Below are 22,505 nucleotides of genomic sequence, written 5' to 3'. Positions count from 1 at the left end.
GTCCGCCTCTTCGTCCTCTTCCTCGTCGTCTGCCTCTTCGTCCTCTTCCTCCTCGTCAGCCTCTTCGTCTTCTTCCTCCATCCTTACTTGCTTTGCAAAGAGGAATACTGCAACAATTTACAAAAGTGTATTAGATCATAAAAATATCATGTATAAAAAAAGTAAAAAATCAAAAAATAAATTACTCACCTACATCCTCCTCCACCTCCTCCCCAATCCTCGCTCTCTTACGCTCACGTGGCAGTTCTGAAAAAGACATTGAATATTTTATTATTCGAACGCAGTCGTATAGTACCATGTAACGCAGTCGTATAGTACCATGTAAAAGTAAAAATATGTAAAAATAAAAACTTTACAAAGTAAATAAAAATAAACAATACTCACCGATGTCATCCCACCTTTCCTCCTTCCATTCTTCCATGCCAAATAATTGTCGCAGGTTGAAGATATCTTCTCCAATCTCATCCGTTCTCGTCCATAAAGTTTCGAAATAATCATTATCCGCCCTCTTCCCCTTTCGCTCCCACCTCATCCATTGTCTTTGTTTAATATTCATAAAACTCTTAATATCTTCAACTGGGTCTATAAACTATAAAAAAAAATTATAGTAAAAACGGAATGCACGGAAGTATGTATGGTTGAATAATGTAATAAATTTATTACTTACCCCGGTAGGCGGGATCTCGAGCAGATTTGCAATATCAAATTGGTAAGCCATTGTGATGCACTCTTACACTTCACTGCTCTTACACAACTAACCGACTGACTGAAGACTGAATGACCGAACGGGAAAAAAATCTTTCGCGCATAGCCCGTAGAAGAAAGAAGAGTAGAGCTAGCGATAGTTAACATTAAGATAACCGAAGAGGGTGTCAATAGATCTAGAGTTCCATGGTGTAACGCGACGCTTCTGATTTCGGCTACACACACAGCGAAGCGCCTCGTAGAGGATACTCGAGTGCGTGAGGGAAATGGGTGTGAGGAAAAGAACAGTACGCTCTATACATGTAAAAGTATTTTTTTATTCTATATATTATATCGGTTTACTAAAAACCAGAGCCAACAGCTCACAATCTATAATGTTATGGACATTGAAACATTCGCTGGCGCGTATGGCGTTCGACGCATCCTTCGTCTCGGCTGACGAGATATACGAAAATTGTGCAATCTTTGCGTCGACCTTTTTGACGAGACGATCCAACTGAGCGTACGTCAGCTCGATGCAGCAGTCCAGGTTACATATGGTGAAGAACGTGGATTCGGTCATCATCAACCGTACGTCGGACGACTCCAGACACACGAGTTTGGTATCGTTTATCGCACTGAATCGCACCGTCAACGGTCCAACGGTGATAGGACGGTCGGGAACATCCTTGTGGAGACGGTTCTGGATGTCCCATCGCTGCTCGTAGAGTCCCTTCCACGTTTCGAGAGACAATAGCAACTCGTTTCCACGATTATCCCCTATAGCGATCGCGACGTAGCTCGGTGGACCGACGTTGATGCCGATTTCCACATACTTGTACCTCGTAGCCGTCAGCGCGTATCGGCTGCTCAGTATACGAACTGCGCGACGCGCGGGTGAAACGCTATGGGAAAAAATCATGAATAAAATTACTTTCTCTAAAAAAATTAAAAAAATTAAAAGTAGAAGACAAAGGAGAATTCTTAAACGTACCTGGTACATTTCTGCTTCTTCTTGGGTGGACTTGCAGCGTCCTGAAGCGGAACGTAATAGTTCATGCTGCTGCTGCTTCCCTAAATGAAGTTCATTGCTGCTGCTGAGAGAAGCGACGTTTTGCACGCACAGTGGCTGATTCAATACTGAACTTGCACGAACGAACGTGTTCAATTCTTCAACCAACTATAAGGAGAGGGGGAAATAAACGTTTTTAAGCGCCGCTTCCGTAGCAATTATGGAATTCGGGCTGACGCAATACCGAACCTGCACGAACGTGTTCGATTCGTCAACTAATTATAAGGAAGGGGAGGAGGAATAAATTTTTTCAAGCGCCGATGTCAACGCTGCTCACGTAAAAATTATGAAAGAAATCCGTCCAACGCCACCGATAAACGGGAGAAATATGGATAGGGGAAATAAGAATTGTTAACGTGTTTCATAAAAAAACATATTTTATTTCGTATGGTAAGACCACCAATTAAATAATTTGAATACATTTTGCAAAGCACAATTGGTTACATGTTTGTTACAACGCAAAGTATGCATAACGTCCAGCTTATTCAAAGATGGCACGTTTTCGTAGTGCGTATCGATAGTTTCGATGTAGATATCGTCGTCATCCAGGAGCAGATTCTGCAGCCATTCGCGTTTCTCGCGTCCCTTGACGTACACGACGGTACATGACACCTCGTCCGCCACCGCCTTTGTAATCAGATCCTTAGCCCTGTTGTACGGAACCGTTCCATCGTCCCATTGTAATCCGTGATGATTCGTCATCAGCCAGGAGGCATGGCGTCTCTTGCCTTGGTGAGACCGTACCATGGTACGCAGGGTCCAAAGATACAGTGAGAGAGAATATATCCATTTCGCAGCACGGCAAACTCCTTCGCGGCAAAGTTTCCGCCGATGATAAAACCTTGCGGATCCGCGAACGTCGGTACGGACATCGTTGTATCAACGCGTCGACTATAATCGTTCTCGCTGTATCGCGGGTGTTTCTCTTTTTTTTATATAACGAGGTTCTCGATGTTGCCACGCTTAAGTGATTCTGCGCACAACGTTGGTCAACGGGCTGTATTCGACCACGCGATCGTATATGATGAGACAGTAGGCCGTCGTATTATCCGGTACGTTCTCCTTGCAATCAAATTCCAATCGCACGTCCACGGTTGCGCTCTTGATCGACTCTTTCAGTCGCGAACAATCGATAACCACGAAAGGTCCGCGAATAAGGAAATTGATAGTGGTCAGGAACGTCTCGTCGCAATCACATCCATAATACGCCTTACGGAAACGCGAGTACATCTCGTAAAGGATGGCGTATCTGCCTTTGTCGAAATCCAAATTCATGTCGTCGTACGGATAACATTCCGAGTTCAGATAGTTTCACGTTGATGAGAGTTTGCAGTCGTTGAATACGGTAATGTCTTCGTTCGGTACATTTTTTCATCCAGTCTGCAACGCGAAGATCACGTATCGCGGCTTCTCAAGTTGCGGCGCGGTCTTAATGGCCCACGAGTGCTTGGTCGTGCTCTGAAGCAGTGGATACTCGTACAGGTCCCACGATCGGAACCCCATGCTGAGGTATCGTCCACTCTCCAAGGTGCGCAGCATCGATAGCTTAGTGACTTCATCCAACAGCACGTGCGGCATTCGCCATTGTATCTTGAATATGTCGATCCGTGGCTGCGCTGCCCCATCCACCTGGACACAATTGTTGTCGTTGCGCGATCGTATCAGAATCAACTCGTGACGAGCGTTGATCACCACGCGTTTATAATCTTCACAAAAGCTTAGCAGCATGTTGAGAGGCATGCAAAAGATGAAATCTCCCTCCACTACACGTTGATACGCAATATCCCACCCGGCATTGGTCAGGATTAGAGCTCTATCGAGTGATAATGTCGTATAGTTTTTGAGCGTGCTAGTTATGCCAACGTTTCTGTTGCGATCAATCTCCACGCCGTCAAGTTCGTAGCAAATCTCGTCGAACATGAACGCCACGCAGTTATTTCCCAGCCTTGAAATCGTGCCGTCAGGTCTGTTCTGCACCGTGAATTTGCCCTCGATGTACAGAAAACTTTCATGTGGTAGCGTGTACAGATCCTGTTGCTGTATGGGTATTCTTATCTCGTCGCTGTGTCCGAACATCGTATTGGCAAACGGATTGTACGTGTGAGTCTCGATCTTGAAGATGCGATCGTCGAAGATCGGCTCGCCCCCGATGTTGAGGATCTCGGTCATTTTTAGATATTTCGTACCGCGAATCCCAAAGACCGCAAAAATTCAACGTTCGCTGCTGTGAGCCTCTTCTGCTTCTTGATGCAACGGGATGACCGGATGTTATCGAATGTTGACGCCGTTGGTCCCGTAAAGATCGTGTTATCTCTCGCTTGCTTCGCTCCGCTCAATACGAGCATCTCACGTTATCGGCGTCGCACGTGCAATCTGACCGTGATCTCTTCTCCATGAAAGTCGAGCAATCGGTCGGCCTAGTCGGCAACGCCTATCGTCAGATCCGTAATGCACCGTACGATGATTGGCAGGTAAATGATCTGTCGCAGCCTTTCCAATATCTTATATCCCGATGCCACGCTCGGTGAAAATTCGTGTATCGTGTGCACGCGCTCGCCGTTGCTGTACGCACCCGCGGTCACATTACATTCTACGCGGATAATGTTCGCGTTGATGATGTCGATCGGCTTGTCCGATTCGTGCCATTCTCCCGGTTGCAATATCCGCTGCGACGAGAATCCCAGCAATGAGCCAACGTTGTTTGGTTTTTCGAAATTTATTCTCTAGGCGCATTTGATCTCGCTTCTCATCGTATTACGATTAGCGCGGAGCACTATCGGGTACTCGTCGCTGCTATCAACCGCGTGTCGTTTCTGTGAAATTGCTATCGCACATTTCAAAAACACATCTATGTCTCGCAGTTCGTACGATCCCTTGAGAATCGTAATCTCCGCGTCGTTTTCGCCAAAGTAAAATTTATTGTTCGAAGCGTTCATGTTCGGTATCGTGTGATACGTCTCAAAGTCCATTAGACTGAGCTCGTAATCACCGTCGCTCAAATCTATGGCGGGAAAGTAGTTTACCGCGAGGACACTGCTCCTCCCGGTTAGCGTGAGTGTCAGCGACATGATGGAGAATCCGCCCACCGAATACTGAATATTCATTCACGGCACCCCGTTATGCTTTAAATTCATACTGATCGTCGACCGTTCGGAGAAACCGTAGACACAATTGTCCGCAGATGCTCTGATCGTACATTTGATAGGACGTTCGATTGTACCAAATCTTCACCGCGTTACGTCCGAAATATTGCACCAGTTTCCTCGGCGGCCGGAGATCACCAAAACTGTCAAATTACATCACGTGGTCTCCCCTCTTTGCGTAAGCTACCCAGTGAGTACCCGTTGCATCGTCCAGATTCACGATATCGCTCTCGTTTCGGCGCACACCGCTCATCGGTAACGCGTTACGCATGAAAACACCCCTAAAGTACGGTACGCGCATACGTCTTGCCAGTTGATCCAATTGTACGTTGGTGGTTACGCCCGTAGGCATCCTTATCGCTTTTTTGGCGTTTTTTTTTCTTCGGTGCACCCTGTCCTCGTTTGTACGGGGCGAGATACAATCCCTGGCCGTTCTTGTACGGAACGAAATACAGTCCGCGACCTTCCATCGCGCGATGGCGGCGCTGCATTTCTTGCAGTTGACGCTGCACAGCTTTGCTGTCGTTCACCGCTTTCGCGACTCCCGCTGCCCCCGCGGCCAACTATCCGAGCGCGCCCAGCATTGATAGAATCGGCAATATACCGCCGCGTTTCGCTACCGGAAGTATCCGTTTCTTCGTCGTTCTTTTCTTCGTCGTCGTCTTCTTCTTCGTCTTCAGACCCATACCGAGCTTCGTCTTGGCCTTCATCGCTGCCCAGACAGCCGTGGCGGCGGCTCTCTCTCCCAGAGTCGAATCCCTCGCGAAAACGTGTTCTCGCGCTTTCTTGGCGACTATCCTATCCGCCGCGTGTCTCTCTGTGAGCTCCTTACTCCGAGAATACGCTATGTCGTGCTCGCGGCACGCCGCGTCCAACGGATTTATACCCTGATCACCTCTGGCTAACCGTTTCGCGAGTCGCGTACCCGGACCGCAAAACTGATTGCCAGGGATGTGCAGCTCGAAAGGAAGCGCGTTTATCGCGCGATTCAGCAAACTTCCACCTCTCACTGATTCGTTCGTCGCGAGCGCTGACATTCACAGCAATTTCTGATCAACGGTGCCGGACCGTCGATGTGCGTTCGTTGTCCCGGTCGATTGTAATGTTCGTAACAACGGCGGTGTTTTTGCGAATAAAGCGTATGAAAGATAAGATAGCAATGATGTGAACTTGGTAATACAACTGAGTCTTAATGTAATGTAACTATGATCGTTTAATGTAATGACGAATGAACAATGCATAGAACAAAGAAAAAACCTTTCGGTGAATAAAGCGGCGAATAATTATGCGATGTGTCGGAATCGAGAGCTAACAGTTGACTGCTTTCGCTATTGTGCCGATCACCTGACGATAGCTCGAGGTTGGCGACGCGGTACGCGCGCGGTGCGGTGAATACGTGTTTGCCGACGATTCGGCTGTCGATTGCTTATACTGAAAAACCTCAACCTTTCCGATAAATCAAACGACCGAATTCTGAACCGGAATGTATCGGACGCAGGATGCCATGCAAGACCTAGCGTTCTGGCCTCCGAATCGAACTCTCGTAATAAATGATCAGCGTCCGCGACATCCGAAAGATCAGCGATGATACTAAGTTCGTTGGCTGACCACTTCTGCAACTTGAAGCCGCCCGCCATGAGGAGCTGCGTTAATTGTATGGCCTTTTCACGTGCACGTTGTGGAGTGTCCGTGCCGGATAGAATATCGTCTACGTAGGCGGATATGCGGAGAATGATAGCGGCTAGCGGAAATCGATCTTCTTCGTCTTCTGCTAATTGTAGCAGGACCCTTAGCGCGAGAAAAGAAGCGCACGTTAGTCCGTACGTTACTGTGCCAAGCTGGTATTCGTCAGGCGGACCCGATTCGCTCCACAAAATTCGCTGGAAGTTGCGGTCGTCTTCGTAAACCAGTATTTGCCGGTACATTTTCTCCATGTCGGCGATAAACACGTACGCGTGAACCCGCCAGCGCATCAGAATTAGATCAATTTCCTGCTGCAACTTAGGACCGACGTGCAAGCAGTCATTAAGCGAAACCTGACTCGAAGTGGGAGATGAACCGTTAAAGACGACTCTGAGCTTTGTCGTAACACTACTTTCCCGCAAAACGCCATAATGCGGAAGGAACACTGAACGAGGCGACGGAGAAGCACGGATCATGTGCCCTAAATCCGCATATTCCTTCATGAATGCGGTGTACAAATGGCGCAGTGAGTCGTTGTTCCGGAATTGAGCATGAACTCGGTTAAGTGATCGCGCTGCGGTCAATCTCGATGCGCCTATAATATTGTATGGTTTGCGGAACGGCAGTCAGACTACAAATCGTCCGGTGCGATCTCGCGAGTGCGTCATTTTGAAATGATTTTCGCACTCCTGTTCTTCAGCCATGAGATGACGAGGGTTCGCGGGAATGACTTCTTCCTGAGTCCAAAATCTGGAAAGTTCGTCATGAAGGTTGAAATCGCTAGCGTTTGAACACGCGACGATCGCTCGGTTGATCGGAAGCGCCGAGTTATGAGCCGTTGGGCCCGAGATTATCCAACCAAGTGCCGTAAGTTGTGCAACGGGAGAGCCGACGGTCCCTTTTCGGACGTCATCGAGAATGAGATCGCCGTAGAAAGCGGCTCCGAGGATAAGGTCAACGGATCCCGGGACAGAGAAATTTGGATCGGCGTATGCAAGATTATTGAGATATGGCCACGATGCAGCTGTGACCGGATTAGACGGAATATTTCCCGTTAGCCGTGGGAGGATAAACGCGTTGATGTAGAATTCCGACTTTGGATCGAAAATCGACTGGAATCGCACGGAAGTTTGTCCGCGCGACGAGCCGAGCGAATTAGATCCGACACCGACCAGCGACAGCGACGCTCGGTGACAAGGAAGATGCATCAACTGCACCAAGGACTCGCGAATGAGAGACCTTAGATCCCTGATCCAGAAGAACGCGAACTTCGATGCTGTGATTATTGTCTGTGATTAAACGTACGCGAGCGGTAGCGAGAAGGACCGCCGGACCGTTAGGTTGTAGGTTCGAAGCAGCGTGAAGAGATTGCGCGACTACTTTATTACTGATATCCGATTTATTAGAGCTCATCGAGACTGGCGGCGGAGTCGTCGGATTACCGGACGCGGGAACGGACACTGAATCGCGATGCAGAAAAGAATGATAGTTCCCCTTGCAGCGTCGGCATCGCTTGACACAACGACAGTCTGTTAGACGATGAGCGCCGAGACAATTGTAACAAAGATTTTTGCGCGAGACGAAATCATGTCGCTCGTCCAGCGACTTAGCAGCGAAGTCTGGACAGGAGGCGATATAATGAGCCGCGGTACAGCACGAGCAACCTGAGTGAGAGACTACAGCGGCGTGAGATCGAGCGGAAGATTTTGACTTTGAGATAGATTTCGAAGCCGAAGTAGTTTTAGAGGAATTGTTGCGCGAACCGACTACCTCGAGAGCGTGAATGCGACTTTCGAGAAATGTTTCGAGTTTATCGAAGGTTACTAAATCAGTTGACTCACCAAGATGAATCTCCCATGCTTCCAGGAATTTGGGATCGAGTTTTCTGGTCACGAAGTACACAATGAAGATGTCCCACTGGTCTACTGGAACGCCGAGAGCCTGGAGAGCACCGAGTGATTCCTTCACGGTCGCCAAAAGATGCTTGAGATCACTACCGAAAGCTTGAGTCAAAAGTTTTAACTCGAATAGCCGATCGAGATTAGCAGAGACTAGCAGTCGTTTATTCTCGTAGCGCGATGTTAATGAGTCCCAAGCCCGTGAGAAATTATCTGCGGTTATCGTCAGGTTTGCGAGAAACCGAGCTGCTTCACCGGACACTTGGCTTTTTAAATAATGAAGCTTCTCTACGCGGGAGATATCTGGATTGGAGACCACCATTGATGAGAACAAGTCACGAAATGTAGGCCATTCGTGGTAATTCCCCGTAAATTTGGGTAGTTGGATCTTTGGCAGAGAACGTGAAGGACCAGTGCGAGGAGTTGCATTGGCTGAGTCAGCTGCAGTCTGATCTTGCTCCAACATCGCTTCTCGAAGTTGCATGATTGATGACACGGAATTAAAATATGCTTCCTCACATTTCGCATACAGATCATCTGTGAAATACTCCAATTTCCGAATTTCGTCCATCAATGAACCGATCAGTTTGTCATGATTGCTTTGAAATCGTTCCCAATCTGCATTCAAGGTCTTGATTCGTGCATCCAAATTGAAACGGTTAAGCTTATCAGTTCCAAGTTTTTTCGTGTTGATAAAGACTCGAGCGATACGACCGAACAGGTCATTTTGTTTGTTGATCGTGGAGCCGACTGTTGCCATGACGGAAGCTTCGAGGACGTTCGAGAAGGTTCGAGAGACGACCTTGTTTGTCCCAAGAGAACGGCGAAAACAACGGCTTCAACCGACCGAACGGCCACAGAGATCACCAAGAAATGGATATGCACTGCACTTCACCGAAATTAATGATCGGCGGGTCGACGCGCGATTGATGAGAGTTCGGCACGACCGATCACGTTGGACGAGTCGAGAAGTCGAAAATTCGACGTAATCGTTATTCCGGGAATCCGGCTCGAAGGACCACTTAATGTTTTTGCGAATAAAGCGAATGAAAGATAGGATGGCAATGATGTGAACTTGGTAATAAAACTGAGTCTTAATGTAATGTAACTGTGATCGTTTAATGTAATGACGAATGAACAATGCGTAGAAAAAAGAAAAGACCTTTCGGTGAATAAAGCGGCGAATAATTATGCGATGTGTCGGAATCACGAGCTAACAGCTGACTGCTTTCGCTATTGTGCCGATCACCTGACGATAACTCGAGGTTGGCGACGCGATACGCGCGCGGTGCGGTGAATACGTGTTTGCCAACGATTCGGCTGTCGATTGCTTATACTGAAAAACCTCGACCTTTCCGAGAAATCGAACAACAGCGGATTCGATGAGTATGATTTGAAAATAGACGAATTTAATGATAAATCTAAACCGGAGCCGTGATATGCATTGATCCCAGGCCTCAACCCTTCCTCCGCATCGAGCTCCAGCTACTCGATCCACCGTAGCCCGACTTAGAAAAAAGTGAAGCGACCGAGAATCAATTAGCGCGAACAGGTCATTCGAAATCCGTTATAGTTTTAACAGGTGGTAAGTCTGCACCTCTGCATTCGCCTTTATATGTTCCAGGAGCTTGTTCCACACGTATTCGATATAGTCCTCGCACTCTAGCAACAGAATTACCTTTGGCACAAATTGCAACTGCTCAGCGGTTAAACCGAGTATATCGGAAGGACTCGTCAGCGTGACAAACATTGTGATACTGAGCGATTCACGATTTCACGCGCCTATAAATAGGCGACTCCACTCCTCCACCTAGAAGTGAGAAAAATGCAATTCGTGCGACAACCATTGACGATACGGGTTACGAACTGCGACGACAGATTACGACAGATGGGGGACAATGAGGCGATACGTAAACATGGTCCGATGCTGCCGACCACTGTACGCGCGATAATCTGCGGCCCCTCGAACTGCGATAAAACCAACGTTCTGATAAGCCTGCTGGAGAGTCCGCACGGTGTACGTTTCGAGAACGTGTACGTGTACTCGACATCGTTGCAACAGCCGAAATATCAGTACTTGGAAACTCTGTTGTCGTCGATAGATGAAATCGGCTACTTTACGTTCTCCAATAACAGTGACGTCATTCCCCCGAGCGAGACGCGTCCAAACTCGATCTTCGTCTTTGATGACGTGGCGTGAGATAAGCAAGATACGGTGAGAGAATACTTTGCGATGGGACGTCACTCGAACGTCGACTGTTTCTATCTCTGTCAGACGTACGCAAGAATACCGAAACATCTTATACGCGACAACGCGAACCTGCTGATCCTGTTCAAACAGGATGGTACCAACTTGAAACACGTGTACAACGATCACGTGAATACTGACATGTCGTACGATGATTTCTGTACATTGTGTCGCAGTTGTTGGCAACGCGAGTACGATTTCGTAGTGATAGACAAGGACAGCCCGCTCACTAACGGGCGATACAGAAACGGATTTAACGTGTTTGCGATACCGCGGAGCGATTAGTCGTTGATAAACAACATGGCTGGGAGCAACGATACTCGCGAGCGCGAAAAGATTGCGAGGGCGATTGAGAAAACAAGCGAATCGATCCGCAAGAAACATCGTGCTCTGAAGACCGGTATGATCGATTACGATATCGCGGCAAGGAGACACCTCGGACCTATTATCGAACCGCTGCAAAAGATCGTTGACAACTCGAGCACGCGCGCGATAAAGGACGTGGCGGTTGAAGTATCTCCGAAGCGCGAGCCGGACGTAGAGCTCGCAGTACCACGCGCCCCGAAGCGTGAAAAGAAGAACATGATAAGGAGGATGATAAAGAGGAGGCTAGTGAACGACTCTAATTCGAAACAGTCTCGAATCGAATCGAGCGATGCCCCGGATTCGCCAATGATAACCTCTACGCCGTGTACGACGATCGGAGCTGTACAACCGCCGATGGATCTTCCAACCGAGGACGAGAACGTTTTCGAAACCACGAACGATTCGTTCGCGACGTCCGTTCAACGAGAGGTGCAAACGCCAGAGGGTCAAGAAGCGCTGCGGGCTCAATTGGGTCCGCTGAGTCAAAAATACGTTGAGGCTGTCATACGCGGTGACAAAGACATAGATAACGTTTACGGAGTTTATATCGGTCAGGATGGAATGCAGTTCGGTAGTCTTCGGTTTGACGTAGACCACGAAGATAACATACTTCTCGGCGATGTGCGATACCAAGGTACACCTGGTCTTTACGAGCTGATTTTCGCGAAACATCCCGATAAAGACATGTACACGGCAAATGATATGCAACCGTACAGGAGTATGCTGCTGACGACGAACGTGCATAGACGCGATGACAGCGCGCGGGGTCAGGTAAAGAGTAACAGGGGGTACAAGTACTTACACGTAATCGCGCCGTTACTGTCAACTGAACCTAAGACGAATTCCGGAAGAGGATTACCTCGCGCCATGACACTGAACGACAACGCAATCGACTACGTGCATTGGGACGATCCCAACGAGCTGGTGGTGGATCACCTACGATTGCTCGACGCTTCGCGTCAAGCTGGAAACAACTCTCACGACAGCGAGATGCTGTCGATCATCGAGGAACTTCGAGAAGTTGGTATCGTTATAAATTGACTCATGCATCGTTGAGACGAACCAGTCCGTCGACGTCACTCGCATCGAATGTCTCTCACCAAATTTGTGCGTGGAACGGTACGTTGAAGTTGATACGAAGCGGTTTGCGTTCGAGAGGAATATAGATAGGTTATGAGACCCGTTTCACCGTATGCGGTTGGAAAGACAGGGCTACAAATTGGTTCCAACCAAGGGCAGCGGCACCGACGACGAGAAGGAAAAGGCGTTGGAAAAACGGATGGACAAAACAAGATCGCGAATGGCAAATGACCGGAAAACATTGGCTCAAGAACAGCTAACGAACGAGAAAGAACGTGGAACAAACGAGAACGCACGTTGCAAGAACGTGGAACAAACGAGTCAAGAACGTGTTTGAACGTGTACCGAACGTGGAACGAACGAGTCAAGAACTTTGCGCGGTTGATATCATTATAAAGTGACACGCATATCAGCAAGACGAACCAGTCGATCAACGGCACTCGCATCGAAGGAATATCTCTCACCACATCTGAACATAAAGGATTATCGGGGCGCGCTAGACGATCTTCGAAGTATGTCTGATAGTAAAAGACAGGGCCCTCCAGTCCCCCCGAAGAGCATTCCTCCCCCACTCCCCCCCGCCAATGCTTCAGCGCCCCTCCACGCCGCCCTCCCCCCATACTGCTCCCGCGGAACTCCAGCCTCGACAAATCGTCCTGGAATAACTCTGGAAGGTGTACGAACCCCTTCCTGTAGTAATGGACGACCGCGAACGGCTCAACAACAGGTAGCGAACGTGTACAAACATGTATCAAACAGCTAACAAACGGCTAAGCAACTTCGAGAAGCTGGTATTATTATAAATTGACACGCGTATCATCAAGACGAGTCAATCTTGCAAGTCGATCAACGTCATTCACAGCGAAGGAGTATCTCTCTCACCGCATTTGGACATGGATAAGGACCGGGCCATGCTAGACGGTCTTCGACAGGCGCTCGAGGATCTCAAACGAATAGACAACAACTTCCCTCCCCCACTCCCCCGCACCAGCCTCAGCGAATCGTCCTGGACTGCCCCGCGGAGCTACGGCGTATCGTCCTAGAATAACTCTAGAGGGGGGTACGAGCAAGTAACGGACGACCCCGAACAGGTACCGAACAGCCCAAAAAAACAAAAATCAAACAGCTCAACGGGAACGAAAGCGTATCGAACGGCTTTGCGAGATAATGTAATTATCTTCGCACATATCGTGCCGACCAGTCGATGATTCGCACCCGTCAAAACATGAGCTCCGAAGGATGTAAGAAGGGTGCCGTTAGTTCCGAGAAGCGGCGACTCGTCGAGGAACTGCATGCCCCGGTGAGACGAAATTTTCCACGAAGACGGTTCATAGTTCGGGGATACGATGACCTGTGGCAGGCAGACTTAGTCGAGATGCGCCCGTACTCACGTTTCAACAGAGGCTACCACTACATACTCACCGTCATCGATGTGTTGAGCAAGTACGCATGGGCCGTGCCGCTCAAGAGCAAAGGCGGAAGCGAGACGGCTGCGACTATCGCCCAGATAATTCGAGAGAGCAAGAGATGCCCGAAAAACTTGCAAACCTATATGGGGAAGGAATTTTACAACACCGACGTGCAACGACTCACGAGGAAACAGGACATTAATTATTATTCAACGTATTCGGTATTGAAGGCATCGGTCACCGAGCGATTCTATCGTACGCTGAAGAAAACGCTATGTGGCAGATGTTTACCCTCAATGGGACTTACAAGTGGGTCGACGCGCTATCCCAACTCGTCAAGGAGTATAACACCCGAAAGCATCGAACAATTGGCATGCGACCCGTTGACGTAACCCCCACTGTTGCTAAGAGACTCCTGACTACTGTATACAGCGCGATAAAGATAGCGGCTCCAGCAAGGTTTAAAGTAGGCGATTCGGTACGCGTTAACAAATACAAGACGATCTTCGAGAAGGGTTACATGCCAAACTGGACCACTGAGGTTTTTCGCATAGCTAAAGTGCAGCGTACCAACCCCGTGACCTATCTACTCGATGACTATCGCGACAAACCAGTCTCCGGAGCGTTCTACGAACACGAGTTGCATCGCGCGAGGTATCCGGACGTGTATCTCGTGGAGAAAGTACTGCGCAGGAGAGGTGACGAGGTCTACGTGAAGTGGCTGGGATTCGATGGATCGCACAATTCATGGATACACAAAGACAATGCCGTTTACTACTTTTATTTTTCACAAACATATATAAAATATACAAATGTATAACTATATATGAAAATGTATACCTATGTGACGAAGTCACGCGCATCCTGCGCCACTGCAACCCACGAAGCGAGCGCGGGTCGCGGAAGAACCGCTGAATCCCGCTTCCCCACCGCAACGTCCCCCGCACCACAAAGCGAGCCGCCGATTCCGCTTCCCCACCGCGACGATCTCCCGTACCACGCCGCCAGGCCCCGCGTCACCAAGATGGCAGTATATAAGCGCGACGAGCAAGGAGACCGACACCATTCCCCGGCCAGAGCGCTCCGACTCTGGCCTTCCGAGTCCGCGTATTGAGCGGCAACCGATCCTGCAATTCCTTCCCGCAAGCCCGCGTATTAAGCGGCACTCCACCGCAAGCCCGCGTACTGAGCGGCCCCTTAGTTCTAAGTCCGCGTATTCCGTCGGTAGTTATAAGTTCGCGTATTCCGTCGTTAGTTATAAGTTCGCGCATTCCGTCGTTAGTTGTAAGTCTGACGTTCAATCTGTATTATCATGAATAGAACCTGAATAAATCCGCGTTCTCTTATCAATCGAGGCTACTCACTCAACTACCCGCCCTATCGCATACGATCTCACCGACCTGGGTTACTCGCGAGCTATCCGTTGCACAGCGGTACGTTACAATGGCTCCCGAACAGGGACGTGTGCGATAGAGGTAGAAGAGTGATATGCCAAATAAGCGTACCGCCACCGGTTGGATACACCGACTTTCGAAAACCGAGATCCAGGCCGAATTGAACCGACGTGGATTACCGACCGAGGGGACACGAGACGAACTACGGGCCCAATTAGTGACCCACGAACAACAGCTACCACCCGACGACCACCAGGACAAGATGGAGGACAACGCCCAGCCAGGTCCCGCCACTGCCCGACCCACCCGCACCGAAGCCACCGGCCACTCGGCCTTCACGGAAACGGCCGCCCTCCTCGACACGGTCCGAAAATGGGGCTGCCAGTTCGACAGCAAAAGCGGAGTGGCTTTCCTTGAACGCTTGGACGACCTAAGAACGGGGTACGACCTAACGCAAACCCAACTGTTAGCCTGTCTTCCGTTGTTCTTTAAGGAGCAGGCGCTGTTGTGGTACCGGAATAACCGGGACAATTGGAGGACCTGGGCCGATTTTGAGCACTGTTTTCGTCTTTACTACGCTCCGACCGAAAGCACCTTCGAGCTAAAAGAGGAAATCGCCCGCTGCAAGCAGGGAACAAACGAAACGGCTCGGGAATACGTGACCGCCATCCAGACGCTCATGCGTCGGCACCGAGGCATGTCACTCCAGACCCAGCTAGAACGCATCTACCACAACTTACGCCCGGAGTATCGATACTACGTCCGGCGCGGGGACTTCCTCACATTACCTGAACTCCTGCTCCGGACGGATGAGTACGAACAAGTACGGAAAGACGAACGCCGCCAACCCCCGACCGCCACCAGTGCCGGCCATCTCAAGAAGAGCTCCGACCACCCACTATCTGCCGTCTCCGTCAAGTACGACCCCCGAGAGTGTTGTTGAACGTGCGGACAACGTGGCCACACTCGAAGATTCTGCAAACGTCCAACCAAGCTGTTCTATTCCCAGTGCGAGAAGCAGGGCGTCCTAACCCGTGATTGCCACGGGACAGGAAATGCTCGACGGGCCGAGACCAATATGGCCGGCACTCGGCCCGAAGCCGCGACCGACTAGACCAGCCAGCCGCCCACCGAGCCGACACCCGATCATACATTCGCCTCCGCCTAGCTAACGAGTGGCGAACGGCCCTCCTGGACACCGGAGCGGTCCTCTCATACGTTTTCGAGAACGTGTCCCAACAGCTCTATTATGGGGGCCGAGCAAGCAGCCCAGACCAGCGCCCGCTTGGCCGATGGACAGCGTCGCCCAATCCGGACCCAGTTACGCGTTCACACTCAACTAAACGCGTATCAGGGGCAACATAACTTTTTGATGCTGCCAGGTCTACAGCCGGAAATCCTGGTCGGCATGGATCTCCTCCGAAGGGCGGGATTCACGTGGAGTCTGGGGAAACCAGCCGCACCGCTCTCCACGCTCGATCCAGAGGATCACGGGGGCATAAATCCATGCGAACCCCCCGAAGCTGCGCAACTGGAGGCACTACTCCAGGAATACTTGCCCCGCTTCGAACAAATCAGAGGCCCCACCGACCGAGCCATGCACCGCATCCATATCCACGATCGGCAGGAGCCCATACGCCAACGGTACCGTACGTACAACCCCGCAATGCAGGAGGTAATAGATCAGGAGAGTGACAACATGCTGGCCGAAGGATGTATCGAACCGGCCCGCAGTCCCTGGAACTCCGGAATCGTGTTGGCCCGCAAGAAAGACGGGAGGTACCGCTTCTGCATCGACTTCCGGAAACTAAACTCCGCCAGTCGGCGGGATGCCTATCCGCTTTCCCCCGTACAACACATCCTGGACCAGTTACGAGAAACACGATACCTCTCCACCATCGATCTCCGCAACGGGTACTGGCAAGTGCCCCTCCACGGGGGAAGCCGACCCATGACCGCCATCGCCATACCGGGACGCGGGCAGTTCCAATTTAAGGTGATGCCGTTCGGACTACACTCGGCCCCGGCAACGTTCCAGCGGCTCCTCGATGGGATTATCGGACCGGACCTAGAGCCCTGGGCGTTCGCCTACCTCGACGATATCATCATTCTCGGCCGGACATTCGCACAACACCTGCGGAATTTGCGAAAAGTATTGGACCGCCTACTGGAGGCCAATCTCCGGATCAACGTCGATAAATGCCACTTCGGACGAACCAGTATCCGCTACTTAGGGCACCTGTTGGACTAGGAAGGACTGCGAACCGATCCAGAGAAGGTGAGGTCGATCACCGAATTCCCCACACCGACGAATATGAGGGAGCTACGACGCTTCCTTGGCATTACCTCCTGGTATCGACGCTTCGTACCAAATATCGCCACCACCGCCACCCCGCTGCACGCCCTCCTGCAGAAACGTGTTCGTTGGACGTGGGGAGGGGAGCAAGAACAAGCCTTCCGGGCGCTGAAACACCAGCTGGCCACCGCCCTCGTACTACGGTGCTCCGACTTCTTCCAACCATTCACGCTGCAGACGGACGCCAGCGACACAGGGATAGGGGCCGTCCTGACACAGGAAGTAGACGGTCAGGAGCGAGTGACAGCCTACGCCAGCCGAGCCCTACGCACCACCGAGAAACATTATTCAGCCACGGAAAAGGAGTGCCTAGCGGTGGTCTGGGACATTGAGAAAATGAGGCCATATTTAGAGGGGTACCGCTTCCGGGTCATCACCGACCATTTCTCCCTGCGCTGGCTCCGATCGCTCGAGCATCCGACCGGCCGCCTGGCCCGATGGGCTGTTACACTGCAGCAACATGAGTTTGAAGTACAATACCGGAAAGGGACAAGCAACACCGTACCAGACGCACTCTCCAGGCAACCAGTGGCAGAAGAGGAACCGATCAACGAGACCGACGAGCTGGCAGCGGTAGCAACCGAACCGGATTGCCGGTGGTACCGGCGCATGAAGCATGGGGTTGAGGACCACCCGGAACAGTACCCCAATTACGCTATACGGGAGGGACGACTGTATCGTCACTTCCACGAGCGACACTCGCTAGAAGAGGATAAGGACGAGCAGGCCTGGAAGTGGTGCGTATCCCGACCCCTCCGCGCTCAAGTGCTACAGGAGTGTCACGACGCCGCTCCCGCCGGCCATCTTGGTATTACCAAGACCGCCGAGCGACTCGCCCAACAATATTATTGGCCAAGAATGTTCCGGGAAGCCGCCCTCCACGTAAGGCACTGCGATAACTGCCGGACGCATAAAGTTCCCCAGCAGCGCCCGGCCGGACAAATGCATTATCGGCGAATCACCGAACCAGGGGACACCTGGGCGACCGACTTGATCGGCCCGTTACCTCGCTCCACCAACGGACATACATGGCTACTAGTCACGTAGGATGTATTTACAAAGTAGCTGGAGGCCCGACCCCTCCGAACAGCTACGGCCACCGCCATCAGCACCGCCACCCGGGATCTCATCTACCGACATGGATGCCCACGGACCATTATATCGGATAATGGCCGGCAATACGTCAGCCGAGAATTCGGGGAAATGTTAAAACGCATGGGAATACACCACCGCCGCACTCCGCCGTACTCGCCACAATGTAACCCCGTGGAAAGAGCCAACCGGACGCTAAAAACCATGCTCGCACAATTCGTGGAAGGAAATCACAGGACGTGGGACCGCCACCTTCCGGAGCTGATCTTCGCCGCAAACACAGCAATCCAGGAAAGCACCGGATATACCCCCGCATTCCTCACGTATGGCCGAGAACTAACCGCCCCAGGGACGGTACGGAGGGAGCAAGAGGTCGATCAAGAAGCAACCACCACCGACGTGGATCACCAGCCCCGACGGGAAGGTCTCGGGAAAATGCGCGAGGCCTTCCACATGGCCTCTCTCCGCCAAAACCTCGCTACAGAACGCCAGCGACATCATTATGACCTCCGCTGACGAGAATGGAGATCGCAGATCGGAGAGCGCGTCATGCGGCGCGAGCACCCGCTATCCAACGCCGCCGAAAGCTTTGCCGGAAAATTAGCTCCGAAGTATTCCGGCCCGTACATTGTCAAGAGCCTCGAGTCACCGGTGGTTGTACGACTCATAAACAATAACTGCGACGCCGGCACCGCTCACGTGAAGGACCTCAAAGCGTACGCACCAGAGTAAACAAACATCGACGAAGGAGCAAAAACTACCCCACTCGGCGCGCGATAGACCGCGAAACCGGCAGTCTATCGTCATGAGCCGACAAGAACACCGGCAAGCCCGCGCAGCGGCCGATCAGGCCCGGCCCGTACGACCAACATATTCGCCGCCAAAGGAAGCAACCGCCCTGCCGACCAGCGGGCACCCGACCAACCGCCCACGGTACCTCCGGTTAAGGCAGGAGCAGCTGTGCGCCGAGCTGGAGACCCCAATACCGCCGGCAAAACCAAAAATCCGAAGCATCGAGATTATTAACCCGCCCAGCGTAAGGCCGGCCCCGGTCCATCCAGCACCTCTAACCTCGGCCCAATTCCGGGCCGAGATAGAAGCGTTATTCGGGCGCCTCAGCGACTCTGACCCAGATGATGCCCTCGGACTCGCAGCTGTAGAGGGACAGCCGCCAGGCGCTCCACAGACGACCGCGGACACGGAACCGCCCCAGCAACAGCCGATCCGAGAGTCGCCACCACAGCCACCGCCGAGTACCATCACAGGCCCGCCAAGGACGCCACTCCTCGCCACGAGTGACCCAGAGCGACCACCGGCCCCGGCTCCGCTAAACACGGCACATGCCGGCACGAGCACTTCCGAACGGCCGACGAAACCAGCCCCGTCAACCGCACCACTCCCGGCCAGGCCACGGGCAGTACAGCCGACCCCCGGCATGCAAAACATCCTGGTGCACCCCGGCCCGGCCAGCGCTTCAGGTACACAGACCTGGAGACCGGGCAACGATATCTGCTCCACCGCCGCACCCAGGGAGCCCCCCTGATCAGACCACTAAGGGGCAAGAAACAATAAGGGCAATGTAGCCACCCCTATTGCTTCATAGTTCTTTTTTTCCCATTTTTCGTTTTCTTATTTACGCCAGCTCGGCCGACAAACCCTCAAGTTCTTTTATGTTATAAATAGTTATGTTTAATTTCTGAGATATCATGTAATAAACGGACAGTTACTCTCCCCAAGTGTCCTTTGTTTTTCAGCCCTTGCACATCGCATAATCTAACAGGGGGGGGGGGAGATGTGACGAAGTCACGCGCATCCTGCGCCACTGCAACCCGCGAAGCGAGCGCGGGTCGCGGAAGAACCGCCGAATCCCGCTTCCCCACCGCAACGTCCCCCGCACCACAAAGCGAGCCGCCGATTCCGCTTCCCCACCGCGACGACCTCCTGCACCACGCCGCCAGGCTCCGCGTCACCAAGACAGCAGTATATACGCGCGACGAGCAAGGAGACCGACACCATTCCCCGGCCAGAGCACTCCGACTCTGGCCTTCCGAGTTCGCGTATTGAGCGGCAACCGATCCTGCAATTCCTTCCCGCAAGCCCGCGTATTGAGCGGCACTCCACCGCAAGCCCGCGTACTGAGCGGCTCCTTAGTTCTAAGTCCGCGTATTCCGTCGGTAGTTATAAGTTCGCGTATTCCGTCGTTAGTTATAAGTTCGCGCATTCCGTCGTTAGTTGTAAGTCCGACGTTCAATCTGTATTATCATGAATAGAACCTGAATAAATCCGCGTTCTCTTATCAACAGAGGCTACTCACTCAACTACCCGTCCTATCGCATACGATCTCACCGACCTGGATTACTCGCGAGCTATCCGTTGCACAGCGATACATTACACCTATATGATATAAAATATATATTATATGGAAATAAAATGATATATGTAATACAATTCTTTATTGATATCCTTATCCTACGATATATAGTTTATAAGGTACATATTTTACAATGGTATTTGAAAATGTCCCCACGGTAGCGTATCGGTCGTATCGGGTATGACGTAGCGTTTATCATCGTACGGATTAAGAGCGATTTTCGTCTCACGAACGGTATACACGTTATGCAGCTGCGATGTTATACGGGATTGATCTCGAGTCATTTCGATCTTTTCCCTCAAACACTGCATGTAATCGTCAAACGTTATTGTTCTTGCGACTACATTACTCTTAACACCTTTCGCTTGCTTCGTATCTTTTTTGCTATCTACTTTCAACGCGTACATATTCGCTCTGAGCCCCACGAATTCCGTCATGATCGCGCCGTTGTTCTCATCTTTCATTAAACCTGGTACCTTTTTATTCATGAGCGGAATACTATAAATGTTATCGGACGCGTAATCGCTTGTATCAAATCGCGCAATGTCGCGTTTCATTTGTTCGTACACGTCCTCGCACTCAATATGATAAATTAAACTATCGGTATCCGTGTACATGATCTTACATTTGTCGTGATATAACGGTAACATGTACTCGTGGTGAAACTCGTACAAACAGACCTTGGATATGTCGAGGATGCACATACCTACGTAGATCGGTTTGTTGGCATTGACAAAACAGTACACGTTGTCGCATGTCATTTAGAGTTAGAGCCTGTGTTAATGTGATATGGTATGGATGATGCTTCTTTTTCCTCAAAATTCTCACAATCGTTCTCTGAGGTATACCTGTTTGTCTAGCTATTTGGCGCGTACTAATATGAGGGTCAATGCGAACAGTCGCTAAGACAGCCAGAACACGTACATCATCAACATCATAATCACGTTTAGCGTGACGACGAGTCAACTGACCCTGTTCGGCTCTTATCTTAAGCCTCCGAATGACGGTATTATTTGGATGTCGTCTGTTTGGATACCGATTTCGGTAAAGTCTCGCAGCTTCACGGTAATTGCCAAAACATTCTCCGAAAACTACTAACATATCGACGGTTTCTTTAGGAGTATAATCACCCATGTCTACTATCGTAAAAAATATGTTACTGATAATATTATAGTTAAGAAATGAAAATATGAACAGAGAAGAAACTTTAACGTATATCTAACTTATCACGCCATAGAGTAGCAGAGCTTCCTCTTAGTATGCCGCAATACGACAGAATTAATTCGCGGTTTGGCTTAGCGACTTATGTACAATCTTTGTGGAATTTTACTTTCGAGAAATGCTTTTAGTTCGCATAACTCAAATAATATTTAACGACAAAATACTTTATTATAACGTTTTGAAAAGCTCTCGAGGTAAGCTACAAGACTTTATAATGAGAAATAAAGAGATCCATTAAAAAAAAGTTAACCTTCACATAACCTTGACAGGTGCACCCAAGGTCAAATTAGTGGCAGCATCTTATGTCCCCCTTGAAGTCATAAAACTTTTGTAAGAAACATTTTTCGATACAAGATTTGGTTTATGTGTATACTTAAATTATAAAACAGTATACTTTGGAACGCTGTAACTCACTGAAAAATGGTCCAATTGCAAAAAACAAAAAACCGTTGTATTCGTCTCATTATCAGCTACAAATTTCACTTAGA

At 50.4% G+C, this 22,505-nt stretch overlaps 4 protein-coding genes across 5 annotated transcripts; 1 reads left to right on the top strand and 3 right to left on the bottom strand.

Annotated features, from left to right (window-relative positions):
• Positions 1-3,127: 3,127 nt before the first annotated feature.
• LOC113563444 lies at positions 3,128-3,925 on the bottom strand. The gene has a single exon (XM_026975110.1). It carries the CDS (start codon positions 3,923-3,925, stop codon positions 3,128-3,130), a length of 798 nt encoding a protein of 265 aa, XP_026830911.1.
• A 3,812-nt stretch (positions 3,926-7,737) lies between these two features.
• On the bottom strand, positions 7,738-9,240 carry LOC105283521. Its single transcript, XM_011346341.2, has one exon. The coding sequence runs from the start codon at positions 9,238-9,240 to the stop codon at positions 7,738-7,740; it is 1,503 nt and encodes a 500-aa protein (XP_011344643.2).
• Positions 9,241-13,399: 4,159 nt separating this feature from the next.
• Positions 13,400-13,975, top strand: LOC113563443. Its single transcript, XM_026975101.1, has one exon. The coding sequence runs from the start codon at positions 13,400-13,402 to the stop codon at positions 13,973-13,975; it is 576 nt and encodes a 191-aa protein (XP_026830902.1).
• A 6,267-nt stretch (positions 13,976-20,242) lies between these two features.
• LOC113563378 lies at positions 20,243-22,304 on the bottom strand. 2 transcript variants are annotated; one of them, XM_026974906.1, is made up of 2 exons: positions 22,268-22,304; positions 20,243-21,887 (listed from the first exon to the last, which is right to left on the bottom strand). In XM_026974906.1, exon 2 carries the CDS (start codon positions 21,555-21,557, stop codon positions 20,925-20,927), a length of 633 nt encoding a protein of 210 aa, XP_026830707.1. In that variant the 5' UTR covers positions 21,558-21,887; positions 22,268-22,304; the 3' UTR covers positions 20,243-20,924. The 2 variants fall into 2 exon arrangements, with proteins under 2 accessions (XP_026830707.1, XP_026830706.1); XM_026974905.1 differs by having other exon boundaries at positions 20,243-21,890; positions 22,268-22,300.
• Positions 22,305-22,505: the final 201 nt, after the last annotated feature.

The sequence above is a fragment of the Ooceraea biroi genome, chromosome 14 (assembly GCF_003672135.1).
Source record: "Ooceraea biroi isolate clonal line C1 chromosome 14, Obir_v5.4, whole genome shotgun sequence".
Taxonomy (NCBI): domain Eukaryota; kingdom Metazoa; phylum Arthropoda; class Insecta; order Hymenoptera; family Formicidae; genus Ooceraea; species Ooceraea biroi.
Note: the sequence above shows the minus strand (reverse complement) of the source record. Positions and strands in the feature narration are given on the sequence as shown.

Bases quoted from the DNA above. Each gene is read 5' to 3' on its own strand.
- LOC113563443 (XM_026975101.1), top strand. From the start codon at position 13,400: ATGAGCTCCGAAGGATGTAAGAAGGGTGCCGTTAGTTCCGAGAAGCGG.
- LOC113563444 (XM_026975110.1), bottom strand. From the start codon at position 3,925: ATGACCGAGATCCTCAACATCGGGGGCGAGCCGATCTTCGACGATCGC.
- LOC113563378 (XM_026974906.1), bottom strand. From the start codon at position 21,557: ATGACATGCGACAACGTGTACTGTTTTGTCAATGCCAACAAACCGATC.
- LOC105283521 (XM_011346341.2), bottom strand. From the start codon at position 9,240: ATGGCAACAGTCGGCTCCACGATCAACAAACAAAATGACCTGTTCGGT.